Source organism: Botrytis cinerea, chromosome 8 (assembly GCF_000143535.2).
Source record: "Botrytis cinerea B05.10 chromosome 8, complete sequence".
Lineage (NCBI taxonomy): Eukaryota > Fungi > Ascomycota > Leotiomycetes > Helotiales > Sclerotiniaceae > Botrytis > Botrytis cinerea.
In genome coordinates this window covers 439,169-452,823 of record NC_037317.1, presented here as the reverse complement: position 1 = coordinate 452,823, position 13,655 = coordinate 439,169, and the positions used below count along the sequence as shown (strand labels likewise).

At 44.7% G+C, this 13,655-nt stretch overlaps 4 protein-coding genes across 6 annotated transcripts; 2 read left to right on the top strand and 2 right to left on the bottom strand.

Moving 5' to 3' along the window:
• Nucleotides 1-220: 220 nt before the first annotated feature.
• Nucleotides 221-2,425, bottom strand: Bclap3. The gene is made up of 3 exons (XM_001548699.2): nucleotides 1,878-2,425; nucleotides 1,457-1,822; nucleotides 221-1,396 (listed from the first exon to the last, which is right to left on the bottom strand). The coding sequence occupies exons 1-3, from the start codon at nucleotides 2,102-2,104 to the stop codon at nucleotides 472-474; spliced, it is 1,518 nt and encodes a 505-aa protein (XP_001548749.1). The 5' UTR covers nucleotides 2,105-2,425; the 3' UTR covers nucleotides 221-471.
• A 220-nt stretch (nucleotides 2,426-2,645) lies between these two features.
• Nucleotides 2,646-5,931, bottom strand: Bchex. Of its 2 annotated transcripts, none has more exons than XM_024694372.1 (4): nucleotides 4,880-5,931; nucleotides 3,723-4,363; nucleotides 3,283-3,660; nucleotides 2,646-3,228 (listed from the first exon to the last, which is right to left on the bottom strand). In XM_024694372.1, the coding sequence occupies exons 2-4, from the start codon at nucleotides 3,742-3,744 to the stop codon at nucleotides 3,044-3,046; spliced, it is 585 nt and encodes a 194-aa protein (XP_024550161.1). In that variant the 5' UTR covers nucleotides 3,745-4,363; nucleotides 4,880-5,931; the 3' UTR covers nucleotides 2,646-3,043. The 2 variants fall into 2 exon arrangements, with proteins under 2 accessions (XP_024550161.1, XP_024550160.1); XM_024694371.1 differs by having other exon boundaries at nucleotides 3,283-3,576.
• Nucleotides 5,932-9,218: 3,287 nt separating this feature from the next.
• Nucleotides 9,219-10,819, top strand: BCIN_08g01100 (hypothetical protein). Of its 2 annotated transcripts, XM_024694370.1 has the most exons (4): nucleotides 9,219-9,991; nucleotides 10,047-10,327; nucleotides 10,377-10,572; nucleotides 10,629-10,819. In XM_024694370.1, exons 1-2 carry the CDS (start codon nucleotides 9,592-9,594, stop codon nucleotides 10,139-10,141), a joined length of 495 nt encoding a protein of 164 aa, XP_024550159.1. In that variant the 5' UTR covers nucleotides 9,219-9,591; the 3' UTR covers nucleotides 10,142-10,327; nucleotides 10,377-10,572; nucleotides 10,629-10,819. The 2 variants fall into 2 exon arrangements, with proteins under 2 accessions (XP_024550159.1, XP_024550158.1); XM_024694369.1 differs by having other exon boundaries at nucleotides 9,219-10,327.
• A 1,150-nt stretch (nucleotides 10,820-11,969) lies between these two features.
• On the top strand, nucleotides 11,970-13,619 carry BCIN_08g01090 (hypothetical protein). Its single transcript, XM_024694368.1, has one exon. It carries the CDS (start codon nucleotides 12,078-12,080, stop codon nucleotides 13,134-13,136), a length of 1,059 nt encoding a protein of 352 aa, XP_024550157.1. The 5' UTR covers nucleotides 11,970-12,077; the 3' UTR covers nucleotides 13,137-13,619.
• The last annotated feature ends 36 nt before the right edge of the window (nucleotides 13,620-13,655 follow it).

The window sequence follows — 13,655 nt, the reverse complement described above, 5'->3', positions numbered from 1 at the left end:
AATTCTTTCTATACGTTGCTACCCCCACATTTCTATAAACAAGACGAACAAGATGAACAAGATGAAGAAATCTGTCATGATTGTTTTGCGTGGGTTTGACTTCGTTGATGATATCACAGTGTGATGGGATAACGTTGAAAGGGGGAGTTAGGCGAGCTTGAAAACAACAAGAAGAGTGAAAAGGAAAAAGAAAAAGAATCTAGATATAGATATATCAAAATGTATTTATAAAAATTGCATTCCATATCTGAGTTCTGTGTTATTATACCAGAAATATTGTTATTGCCAAGTCTTAAATCGCATCCTCATATCATAACTACCATCAATAACGTCATGATTCATAATTCATAACTCCTCTTTCCAATTTCCATTCCCCTAAAAACCAGAACTGCAATCAATCATTCTTTACTTCCATACCAAAAATCCATATCATAACATATCATCACTCATTCACTCCATCACTATACACCTTTAAGCCAAAGCACCCATCGGATCCCACAAATTCAAGACCTTTGCCTCACCTCCAAGCACATCTCTAACGCTCTTTGACACAAACCTCGGTTCCACAACCGCCTGATAAACAAATTCATCCATCCACGCATCACTCATTACAAACCAACCATCCTTTCCTGCTCCCTCTCCCCAACTATTTTGAACTCTCCATCTAACACTCTTTCCCTCCTCGTCCAAGTGTACAGCCGTAAGAACCATTGCATGGGTCATTGCACTTTCTCCCGTCATTAAGCGTTGTGCTTTACTCATTCCAAGTTTGATATTAAATCCTAGCTCATAATCGATGAGATTGAGATCCATGACTCCAGATTGTGAGTTGCTGTATTTACCGACGTCCGAGCCGAAAAATATCGGAAGACCAGCTTTTAACATGGAAATACAAGCAGCTTTCATGACAGGCATGGAAACATTCACATATGTAATGGGACGACCTCCTACGATATTACCGAGACGATCGACAGTCAGGAGAGTGCCGTATTCGTTTCTAGGATCGTTGACTAGTGAAAACATATCGTGGACTGTGGAATTGGTGATTCTGATTGATTTTGGTGTGCTCAATTCCTTAGCGAATTGAATGGGGGTGACTTTTAATTCTTGAGCTTTGCCATCTTTGTCTAGATATTGCCATGTGAAAGCTGCATCAGAGGCAGGTGGTGGACCCAAAGCAAGAGTTAGGATGAGATGGATTTGGCGAACCATATGCTCTTTCAAACTATTAAGAGTAGATGCAGATTTTGTGGTAGCTGCGGCACGTAATTTGAGAGCGTCTTCTCTAAGCTTGGTTGTGATGATACTATTGATCACCGAAGATGTTTGGGCATTGAAGCTATCTGGGTAGAGAACTTGGGGTACGAGACCATACTTATGGACAATGTTGTAAACCCTATATCCAAATTGTTAGAATTCGCGAGTCAAAAATTTATACATGCAAAATAAAACCTACATATCCCACTGTCCTCCATCACTGACAGGATTCTCCATCAATCTCTGCACCAACCTCCCATCCAAATCCTCTCCTATCGTATCAAGGATTTGCTCCAAAAACCAATTCGCCTTTTCTAATTTATCCCAAAAGAATAGGTAAGCTTGAGAAAGTTCGAATTCTTTGAGATTATGTCTCTTCATCAATGCCACACGAAAGACATTGGTGGAGGCAAACAACCAGCATCGTCCTGATTGTCGCTGATTGGTTATGGGAGCTCCCTCAAAGGGTATTTTGATGGAGAAGATTTGTTGGTCTTGGTTGAGAGTGGTACGGGATGTGAGGACTGTTCGTGGATCGGCACTGCTGAGTGCACTCAGAGCTAGACTGGAGAGCTTGATATTAGTAATGTGCAGATGGAATACATAGCAATCATACATACCGATTCTTAGGATCACTCAAGAGTTCCTCCTCCCACTTTTCAACTCTCGCAGCACTCAAAGGCGTCCACTGAGCTCGCGACGTAGCTTGATAAGCAGCACCTTTTTCATTTACATGTATATAATCATCTTCCTCAGATTGAAACTTCATATTCTGAATCTTCTCCAGAAGAATGCACTGGGCTTCTGCGGGAGAAGGGGAATTTGGGGTTGATTGCGATGAGCCCATAGTTTATTACTTGTGAGTTATGTGTATGTAGGTATGTGTATATGGGCGGGATGAAGATAAAGATGCGGATAGAGATAGAGATAAGTATAGACAAGAGGAAACCCAAGAGAAATTGAAGATTTGAACAACGAAGTTACGAGCGAAGACAAAAGCTGAAGAACAGGAGCCGAACGGATGATACGCATTCAGGTTTGGATAAATGAATAATTGATTCAATGAAAGGACTTGGGATGTTGTGATTATCTTATCTATTGAGCTTATCTTGAGAAACTCTATGAATGGCGGGGAATGTAGGAAAATGGTATCATGTGCAAGCAGTTCTGGATAAAGAAGGTCCTCATGCCCGTACTCAGCCATCAAGGTACTTTACGTGGCTGGAGTACTTCTTACGAAATCAATGAGCTTGAAGATGTCAGACCTCCACTTGGCGGAGGGATCAACCTTAGATTGCCGCCTACAAACCAAAAGTGGGAATCGGTCACATCTATTCATCATGGCTGGGGAAATTGGTCACGCAACATTCTTCAACACCACACATTCCTGAGAGTAATAAACCAGTCACATAGTGGAATTCAATCAAAGACTTAAGAGATAAAGTGATAGACAAGCAGCGTGTTTTCATTCTGGATCTTTTCCTATTTACACAATTACAAAGTAGAAAAAGACCTCAGCATCAAGAACTCTCTTTACCATCATAGACGGTATCAAGGGTCCACTTGAATACTTCGTTAAACTAAAAGAATCCGATAGATCAGAATCAAAACCCGATCATCCAAATTTCATCCCTCATTAATCAATCTGAATCCATATCTACCCCATCATACGTTTCAAATTTTCCTCCGAAGATGCACTAAAAAATCATGAAAACAAAAAGGAAACTCCATCGAAAGGCCAATGGATCATTGCCGGTGGGACGCCATGGTGACTGGTACAGGAAATCTACAGACGGGATCCGTGGACGGTCTTCATGTCAACAGCGATCTCACGACCACCATCGGCAACGACCATGATACGGATGCTACCACGTCCACCTTCGAAGGCCTCCTTGAGACGGGTCCAGAGGTTGGATTGGTCCAAAACGGGAATGGCTTGCTTGACATCACCGGTCTCGGTCATGGCAACAACTGTGTTCATGTTAGCATGAGGTACTTGTACAGACGGTGACAGATAAAACTTACCAGAGTGGTCCTGGAGATCAAGAACACGGTATTGCTTGAAGACTGGTCCCAACATAGTTTGGACGACGACACTTGGGCTTGGGTTGGCGATGAAAGAGGACTCTTCATTCAATTGTCTGGTGAAGAGGTCGACACCCAAGTAACGGTGTTGGCCAGTGGCGGCGGAGGTGGTGATACGGATAACCTGGCAGGGACGTCCTTGGAGCATCAAGAGGTCACCCATACGGATGTGGTGGCAAGGGATGGTAACGGTGTTGGCAGGTTGCTTTGGAGCAGCAACGGCTGGGGCGCCGGCTAAATCGAGAGAGTCAATTGGGTCCTGGTTCAAAGTTTTCCCGTGTCCATGGTAGTAACCTCCACGAAGGGAGTGATAATTCCCTGATATTGAATGCTTAGGGTACATGATGGGGGGTTAGAGAAAAAACAAACTAGGAGCTTACCTTCATCATCGTAGTAACCCATTTCGAGATTGACTGGTTTGAAACTTGAAGTGGTTGATTTGGGTGCGGGGGGAGTGTACTTGACGAGTTCTCTTTCACGAACTTCTTCGGTGAAAGTAGATCTGGCTGGTGTGCGAGGTTGCTTGACGTGAACTTCCTCGAATTGTTCTTCGTGGAAGGTGGACTTGGGCTTGTGGGAGTGAGTTGAGCGAGGAGCTGGGACGATAGTAGTCTCAGTTACACGGGTCTCTTCAATGTATCTTGGTTCAGATACACGGGATTTGGGAGGGTCGACGATGACAGTGTCTTCCTTGAACGTTGGCTGGGTTCGGGAACGGTATTGGCGTTCAACGAAGTCGATGTTGGTCTCGGTAGGACTCTTTTGAGGAGCAGAGAATTGAGAGTCAACTTCGGATGGTTCGTAGTGACGAGGCTGGCGTTGACGTTCTAGTTGAAAGTCTGCTTCAGAAGAGGGACGGCGGTGGTGATGGTGGTGTTCACGACGGGGAAGTTCGATGTTAACTTCAGTGTGCTTGTGGTGACGATCACTGTCTCTTTCAAAAGAAGCTTCGAAGTGTCGGTGGTGATGTGGGGTGTTGATATCGAAGGAAGCAGAGTGGTGTTTGTGTTTGTGTTCGGGTCTAAAAGAAGGGTAGAGAAAACCAAAGGGTCAGTTAATGAAGAAAATTAAACGGTGAGCGTTACTGTGTCAACACTAGAAGAAAAAAAGAAAGCCCATGTTATTTTTGGGGTAAGGGGGGTGGCTGGGACTAAACCGAAGATCGTTGGACTGTGCGTCGTAATAATAAAAAACAAGAAAGCTGGCAAATTTGTCTCAGAAGGGACCCAATTAATGGTTAATTGGGTACTGCTTCTTCCGACATGGCCAGATCGTTTGGATTAATGCTGTAGAACCAGAAAAGAAAGAAAAATTGGGAAGGGGCCCTTTTTCCCAAAGAGAGGTGAAAATGGAGGTGAAGGGGGAAAAAGTAGGGTGCGTGTCATTTGGGGCTCCAGATGGTCGGTCTGGGACGACTGGTGGCTCGTTGTTTTGTTTTTGATGGCATTTGCGATTGATAGTGGATTGGGGAGGGAAAAAGGAGCTTGGGGGTTTCTGGGAGGCAGTGTTTGGGGGGCTTGTGTTTTTAGTTACTAACCTGCGTTCTTCTCGAATATAAACTTCTTCTTCTTTTCGGCTGCTCGGACGGTATTCAGAACGGCGGTCTTCTTCACGGGTGATGCGAACCTCTTCTTCTATGAACTCCTGTCGTTGAGGAGGGGGAGGAAGGTGATGTTGATGTTGGTGCTCGTGCTCGTGTTCGTGTGCGTGGTGATGGTGGTGTTGGTGTTGGGGCTGTGAGTAAAGAGATTGAGCGTCCTCTTCTTGACCTTCCCGTCCGACGCGCTCGTGATGATGTTGTAGAGTGATTTCACCTTCGACGTGAGTCTCGGTGGTATGTATGTGTTGGGCAGCGGCGTCGCTTCTATACGACGACGGGAAGATGCTGAAGGGGATCGGTATACGTGCGTCAAAGTCCAGGTTGACGACCTTTCAATGCGAGAACACTTCTCGAATACCTTTCAGCGTGCCGAAAGGATATCACAAGAAGGATCTCTACTTCTTGAGGTAGAAGGAGGAGGGAAGAAAACGTTTACGGGTAACGTTTCTTGACTCGACTTTCAGAATTCAAAAAATATTCGAGGTCTTTCAAGATGAACTGTGAGCGGCAGGAGTATATCGTGATTGCGAAAGGGCAATGGAGAACGTGAGGCAGGCAGGTATGAAGAGTGTAGTGTAGAGTAGTGTGTGTGTACAAAATTGATTGGGGATGCGATTTTGAGGTTGTATTTGTGTTGATGTGGGGTGGGAGGATGGAGAGAGGGAAAGAAGATGGTGGAGAGCGATTGATTGCGAAGGGCGAGCGAAGGGTGGTGGGCGCAGATTTAGAAAAATCACGGTGGTTGGATATTCAATTTTTCTCTTCGAGCCAGCCAGCAGGGTCGCTCGATTTTAAATTATGCGTACAGCCATCACGATTTTTATTAGGTGTACCCAGGCGTGCTTATTTGTTTGTTTACATTCACTCGATTGCGGCACTCTGCGTGCGATATTATATTTCGTGACTAACTGCATCAAGTAATTCCCTGAGAATTCCCGTCGCGGACGGCTGGGTTACATTGGAGGAAGCCGAGTTACGAAGTGCAATGCAGAACGCGACGAAAAGTGGTAGGGAAGACCGTCTGCTTTTATGATTGATGGGGGGAGGGGTGGATGCACAGGGTGAGAGGGACGGCGAAGGACGAGGGATGATGGCTGGATGAGAAATGACGGATGGGAGTGACATCTCTGCGACGGGCGAGAAGACGGAAATGATAAGACACGGCCAAAGTATGCTCACGGTACGTTGGACGATGGACAGTCACACGGAGTCGGTCTGTTTGCGAGCTACCTAGCACCTACCTAGCACCTACCTCTCTGCGATGGATGTAGGAATGTCTGTAATTGCAATCCAACGCTTCTCCGGTTGGGTTCCAACACTTATCGTCATATGTCTGGATACCCGTGATACCTCTCATCTCTCCTCTGCGCTTCCCTCCCTCTCATTTCCCTCTTTCTCGTCTCTCGATACGCCATGGCAGGGTAGCTCAACCTTCGCTACCCCAGAGTGTCGAAACATCAATCAATATCGCTCATAACATGGCCCGAATAGGATGCAATGTAAACAAACCCTCATCCACAGATCCTCCCTCCCATGTACATCTGACACTACTGTTTGATCGATCCCCGTCTATTGACTGTCCGAGGTCCTTCCCAATATCATGTTCAAAGCATATCATCGGCAATTTCACTGGTGTGTGTTTGTGGCGTCGACTAGATCTCCAACTCCAAGGCTGCACACGAAATTTGTTTGGCTCTGCTGTAATCGGCGTCGTCTTGAACGTCTCTTGTCCTTCCTTATGGATAGCTCTCCACTCTTCTCGACTCCACTTCCCTTCTCGATGCGGTATGAAGCATCAGTGGATCTTCGTGTTCATGTGTTCTCGGCCCCCAGCCATCGCAACATTTGACTTTCCCGTCTCAGTTTCCGATAGAGGCATGCTCCGGTGGGATGTCCCTTCGAATGCCTACAAATCAAAGCACACAATCAGCATTCAATAATCCCAAACAGGAATCGAGGTAGCCTCGCAATTGGCCGTCGTCGATAGGCCACGCCGAATGCGGTCAAGTGCCAGTTTGGACGCCGTGAGAAATAAATTCAATTTCCTCAAGCTTCAGCTCCTCACATTGGCGAGATCCCTGACGTGACTCGTATCGTGGAACGCGTTCATTGGACGATAGGGTAAGATCGATGGAGTGCAACTGGTAAGCTCAGCATAGCTCTACCCGAGCTTCACATGGAAAAGAGGTCGAATCAAATTTCAGGCCACACAGCACTCGTACGCTGCAGACGGAATGTTGGTTGAATCTAGAGCTTCACAAATGGTTCAATTGAGTTTTGATAGGTGCAATGAATTATATGAAGACAGCTACGCTTGTCAGCTTTCAAACACATGTCATCTCGAAAGCAATTGATGCGGATTGATCAGAAGAAAAAAACACGCAATCTGTCTCATTTGACGATCTGGCTGATCATGAAAAGGAAAAAAAGCTTTCTTCACTTGGCTGTCTTTGCACCTCGGTTCTCCTCTTCTTTTTCTTTCCTCACTCACTACCCACGCTTCATTTATTAGTCAAGGGTCTTTCCGTCGATATCAGACGCCACTCCTATTGGTTGCCGTAGCAAACCCTGCTAAGGTTTCCACACCCTTGCTCGAGCTCATTTTAATTTCCAGCCTTCCTTCCTGACACTGCGCCGCTTCCGACTCCCGTCCGAGATTAGTTTACCCATTAGCGCCAAAAGCTCCCTTACTCTCCGCAAAGTCTTGGCACAGTTTGAGAAACCTTTGATCTTTTTTCTGTTCTGCGAGCCAGCCAGCGGAAGTGTGGAAGTGGAACGGATGAATGTGCTCATTTCGTTCCTTTTCTTCCATCGCAGCCGAGCGTAACTCCAGCCATCCTTTTCTTCGTCAGCTCTGGCATGAACTGACACGTACCGACACTTCAAAACCCAGGAGGTGGCAGGAAAGTCCCCATAAGTCGTCGTCTTGTCCGGCAATTGAAAGAAGGCAGTGCAGGTCTGCATTAGTATCACGGATGAATGCACTCTGTCTCCTTCCTCCCAATTTCCTTTTTTCCGTCGTTCTTCATCAACACACAACAGCGACGTAGCAGCTTGCAACCCCAACCCCGCCCTTTTCGAAGAGTGGTTCGGTTTGAATATGCAACACAAGCTGGGGCTGTCCCCATACCATAGCTTCACCTGCACGTATTCGTTTTGCTATCCACAGCCATCTTTATTTTACTCACCGTGTTAAGATCCGTCACCGTTCGTGGCAATATATCTCACTGCCACAATCATGTTACCCAGCGTGCGGTACCACTATTTGTTGACCGAGCCGCAAGAGCTGCACGATGTCGGAGAGATACCCGAAAGGTCCATAAAACACGTCGCCGTACCTTGCTCGGCGTGGCGGTGGAGTACTCTCGAGACCCGTTATTTAGGGAGCTTCATCACTGATGCATTTGTCTTTGCTGTGAAAACAACTCAGAGAGGAGCTTCTATTTGATAATTAAACCGAGGCATGTTGTCATCACTAGATGAATCGTTGTTTACTTTGCTATCATCATGTTTGACTTACATATTCCTGCGTGTTTACATTGAATAATATACCTGTTATCATGCCGGTCGGCAACGTATCAGAATGTATATCCGCAAAATCCTATGCATTTCATGGAAGTTTCTCCAACTGGACCACGTTGGCAAACTCTTTAGCTGGGCAATATCATGGAGTCTTACATCTCTGTATACATGGCCATTCTGGGGACAAAATGAGTCGTTACAAATTGGAGAATGTCAAAAAGTGTTTACGCGGTTTTTTCTGAGGATGGTTCAGGGTACCCAAAATAACCTCACTAGCTGTGGTTGCATGAGAGAAAGTTCCAGCAAGGCTCTTCGAGACTAGAGTCATCTAATGCTCTCATTCTAGGAGTTTTGAAAGTCTGTTCGATAACTCCGATGCTTGAGTCGTTGAATATGTTCATGTTATGTCATTGAAGGTTTTACTGGGCAATGTCACTTCTTACTTGTCGTTTCAACATTTACCCCGCCGTTGCTTTGGTTAGCAATGATTTAGCCATAATTTGCGATTCTTCTCGGTTTGAACCTTCTACCTTTCAAGGTAATTGATCTTGGGGTGGCTCTATCCTCTAAGAGAAAAGAGCACATTACAGTGGGAAATGTTTTTGTGAAAACATCATTGCTAATACAATGGAAGAGTACCTATGTTGCTATATCCTGTATTTTTCGGGACTCGTTTCGTCTCTTTTACTCAAGTCGAGATGTTGCGATTTCTTGTTCTAGAGTCCAATGGCTGAATACACTTTGCAATCCTTTAGGTTTACAACTTGAGTGTATGAGTTCAATTAACCTTAGTAGTTGGGCTGCTTTGTTAGATGTGTCTATTCAGAGTGTGGTGGCCTAGCTAGTCACACAACATGGTTCATTTAGCTATGCTCACATAGCTTATCGATAGAGTATGCAGCAAATTTATGCTATTCTACATCTTACCTTTCGCAACCTTGGTAGGAGACAAAACTCCAAGAACTGCCCTAATTCTCGTTTCAAATTCATTGATCGGTGTCTGCCAACAGTAGTATCGTTTTTTATATAACACAATCAGATACTCTGGATCTTGCGCAATCAGTATTGTTCAATTGTTGATGACCGTTCTTTGATCTCCGACAAGGCTCAAAAGGCGGTCCACCAACATGAACCCAGTCAGCGTTCTCGGGCTCACAGCCAGCATCATTGCTTGCATTCAATTAGCCCAAGCTTTGTCTAAGGAAGTTGGACTGTCTGAACACAATCGAACTGATCTAGAACGTATGCTAAGGACATTGCGGAGGTTCCTTGCCTCATATCAAGGTTTGAAGAATATAGCTGCGATTGATGAAAGTGGAGGGCGATTCTGCCTCGTTAAACAAGCCGAACAGCCCTGGAAAGAAAGTCAGGAAATCATCAACGAAGTTCAACAAAGATTAGAGGAGAAGAACTTGTTTAATCAATGGATTAGAGGGGGAGTTCCTGGGACAGGAAAATCAACAAATGTTTGTCAAAATTTGACGATATCAAGGAGCAGTTTGATATTGCAATTCAGTCTGATCAACTGTACGAGGTCTAGAATACTCGCGGAGAGTTGAAGCTGTGCTAAGTCTTGCTACAGACAAATCATTGCTGCGATCGAAAAGTACGCCTAGCAGGCTCTATGCGACATTCGAGATATCAAGGAAAATGCGCAGAGAATTGAAGACCACATAAGAGACCTTAAAGACGACGCTCTCGAAATTAGACATGGTATCAGCCTTTACAATCAGAGCATCAATAATAATCATACAAACATCGACCAGCATACTCGAGACGTTAACGATAGTATGCAAGATATAAAATGCACAATCGCTCAGCAAAGTTTGGATTTTGAAACTAAAGAAAAGATAAAAGCCCGAGGTAAACGATGGACACATAACTCCTGGAAAATACTGATCAGTGACAATAGAATCCAAGAAAAAGGAGGTTCTCCAGTGGTTGTTGACCGCAGACCCGAAAACAAATCATGACTTGGCGCGAAGACGCTTTGAACCTGGCACCGGGTCATGGTTTCTTCAAAGCAATAAACACCGCAATTGGAAGACGAGCGATAATTCCTTCCTTTGGGTTCAGGGTCTATCAGGCTGCGGTAAAACAATTCTGTGGTGCGGGCAGCCCTCCGCCATTAAGAAGTTATGCTCGAGTGCTAACAGACATATAGCTCAACAGTTATCTTGGATGTGATCGATTATTGGGCAATAGTCCTGACTGCTTCATCGCATATTACTACTTCTCTTTCAATGAAACCGAAAAACAAAATGCCAATAATTTACCGCGCTCAATTTTCATACAACTCCTCGTCAAATGTGACGCCTCGCTCAATGATGCTTTAGCCATCTTTAAAGATATTCAACCTACCGTTCCGCTGAAAGATATGCTAAAAGCCGTATTGACGATGCCTGGAACCTTTTACCTAATCCTAGACGCAGTAGACGAATGCCACAGAGGTTACGCACAAGGCAATCGACAGGCTGTCTGCGAATTACTGCGAGAGGTGTCCTCATAGGCCTATAAAAACTTACATCTATTTATGACCAGTCGGAAGGAGGCGGACATCAAAGAAATTATAGATGAGATACCCAAGCTCTCAACATTTCTCACCAGAAATGAAAATGTCAACTCGGACACACGTCAATACGTTAAAACACAGTTGGAAAACGATACAAAACTTAGGAAGTGGCCACCTGAGATTCAGAATGAAATGCCCATGACATTGGGGGACAGGGCTAATTGAATGTAAGCCTTCATCCCCTAGATCGTCAGCTCGATGCTCTGAAAAGATGCCCCACTCCAGCTATGTTACGACAGACTTTGAAGGGCCTGCCCAGAACTTTACATCCTAAATACGAAAGGATGCTTTCAAATATTCATGAAGATTATACAGACATAGTCGTTGCTGCACTGATGTTGCTGGTGATTTGTCACGAGAAACCAACGATCCGTGAATCAGCTGAAGCTGTAGCGGCTCGAATGGATTCAAAATCTTCATTCAACATCAATAATCGATTTAGCGATTCAGAAGAACTCCTTGACATTTTAGGGAGCTTGGTTACCCACAACACAGACTATAGCAGACCACAGCTGCACGATCCCTATTTCGTGTCCCCGGGGAGAATGAAATCTGTACAACTATCTCACTCTTCAGTCTGCGAGTATCTGACGTCAACTTATCTGAATGTTACATATATGAACGGGTTTGATGAACTATCGCTACATCTATTTGCTCTTGAATGCTGCCTGAATTATATCGATTGGCCCGCGGGACGAGAAGATCGTTATCTTGTGTGGAGATATCCTTTATTTCACTGGTTATCTCACACTCGAAGTTGTTCAATATCTGGGCTCGTCGGAATGGAGAGAAACCTGGCTTCGCACAGAAAACGATCGTGATTATCTTGCTCCCGATATTCAAAATGCTGAGTGGAAGAATGGGAATGATCTTGGTACAACGATTTACTATGCAAGTTTATTGAAATTAACACATGTGGAAAGGTTTCTCGCCGATGAATATAACACTACTGTGGATGGGCCTCTACAACTTGGAGAATGCCCTCCTCTTTCAGTTGCTATCCATTTCGAGAACGCATCACATGTGCAACACTTTATTCGTATGCGTGAACGTGGATACACGGAGTATGAAAGCTGTCAAATTGCCTTGGAGCTTGCGATAGAAAAGAGTGGTAGCTTTTTACTGATGGTTCTCATAGAAATCATAAGATTTGTTGGGGAAAGTGTCTCCATGGAGAAATCCATTATTCTCGATGTTCTACCACTGATCACGAACAAATGCGATTCAATGTTAATAGACGATGTTTGTTTCTTGTGGAAGCCTTTATCTTATGCGCTATTACATCCTGACCAGGAAAATTCGGCGTTCGTTGTCAGGAGTAAACTCAAAATACACTCAGAATGGCCCATGATACTCCAAAGACGTCCCTGCGGAATAGAAGAGATTCTGTTTGCTGTTGCTATTAGCATGGACTCAATAGAAAGTTTCCAGCTTTTTTTAGACTATTTGCAGGGGTTCGAAGGCCATAATGAGTACCATCTCCTTCCAATCCTGGCGGCTTTTGCACAATGTGATAAGGAAGCAAAACTTCTCTTCCTTATAGAGCGAGCGGGGACTTTGGGTCTCACTGAAACAAGTATGTTCCAGGACATCATGTGGGAAGTACTTGAGAGACGAGCCGAGGTTGTTCTGAAACTACTTCTCGGCCCTGGTATGCATCCCGATCTCCCTTATTGCGACTTATGGTATTGTATAACAGGCAGTACAAAAAGTCCTCTTCAGCAAGCAGTGTATAAGAGATGGAGAGCTGTTATACCATTGTTGCTGAAAAGAGGGACAAATGTGAACTATCTTGATGTAAGTGATATAAGTATCACACCATTCACTTGTTTTGGCCCCTTGGGAATTCTCAGGAGGGGCATCAAGGATCCTGATATACCACCTGGTTCCGATGACGATAGTAGCGGGAACGATCGCTTGATCGAAGAGCTTCTTGTATCTGAAGGGGCTACGATATATGAATACGAGCAGAATGTATCTTCTGATGGGTCTACCGACGGGCGTGTATCCGAAGGTTTTGAAATCGAGTTTGATGAAGAGTTAACAGACTTTGCTAAAATCATGGTTGACAATGAGTGCGAGGATTTAAGGGACGGATAATTCGTGTCTGAAAATGAATCATGATAAGGCGGGCACTTGCTCACCTTCCACCTCAGAGATATATGGGAAAGAGACCAGCCCTTCATCGACAACGTTTAAGCTGCCGCAAATATCGGTCATAGTTACCGTTTTCAAGTCTAAGGCTACTGTAAGAAACATGTAGCATTATGGTGGGAGTGGGAACGCATCCATATGATTCGATCAAAAGAATTCTACCGTTTTGACATCTAGGACACATAACGGTTGGCTCAGGCCGACTTTGAGGCTAGAAATCACCCAACCTACTGAATAACTATTTACTCTCGAACTTTACTTGGTTACTGTATAAAGCTGCGGATTCAAGGATTCTCGCCGGTCAACTGAGGAGCATATCAAGGGCCCGAGCTCAGGCCTATTCCAACAATCGACCCAGAGGATTCGAGGCGCAGGATTGATGGGCTATATATCAGGCGGCCAGATTGTTTCAATGTTGGGGAAATTTCATTTAAATAATTGTATGTTGTTAATGTAATAAAATTA

Excerpts from the sequence above, each read along its gene's own strand:
- Bclap3 (XM_001548699.2), bottom strand. The coding sequence starts at position 2,104 with ATGGGCTCATCGCAATCAACCCCAAATTCCCCTTCTCCCGCAGAAGCC. Across the intron at positions 1,823-1,877 it reads TTGAGTGATCCTAAGAATCG|TCTAGCTCTGAGTGCACTCA; the intron begins GTATGTATGATT and ends CAAGCTCTCCAG. Across the intron at positions 1,397-1,456 it reads GATGGAGGACAGTGGGATAT|GGTTTACAACATTGTCCATA; the intron begins GTAGGTTTTATT and ends ATTTGGATATAG.
- Bchex (XM_024694372.1), bottom strand. The coding sequence starts at position 3,744 with ATGGGTTACTACGATGATGAAG. Across the intron at positions 3,661-3,722 it reads GGGTTACTACGATGATGAAG|GGAATTATCACTCCCTTCGT; the intron begins GTAAGCTCCTAG and ends ATTCAATATCAG. Across the intron at positions 3,229-3,282 it reads TGATCTCCAGGACCACTCTG|TTGTTGCCATGACCGAGACC; the intron begins GTAAGTTTTATC and ends ACATGAACACAG.
- BCIN_08g01100 (XM_024694370.1), top strand. The coding sequence starts at position 9,592 with ATGAACCCAGTCAGCGTTCTCGGGCTCACAGCCAGCATCATTGCTTGC. Across the intron at positions 9,992-10,046 it reads GCAATTCAGTCTGATCAACT|ACAAATCATTGCTGCGATCG; the intron begins GTACGAGGTCTA and ends GTCTTGCTACAG.
- BCIN_08g01090 (XM_024694368.1), top strand. The coding sequence starts at position 12,078 with ATGCGTGAACGTGGATACACGGAGTATGAAAGCTGTCAAATTGCCTTG.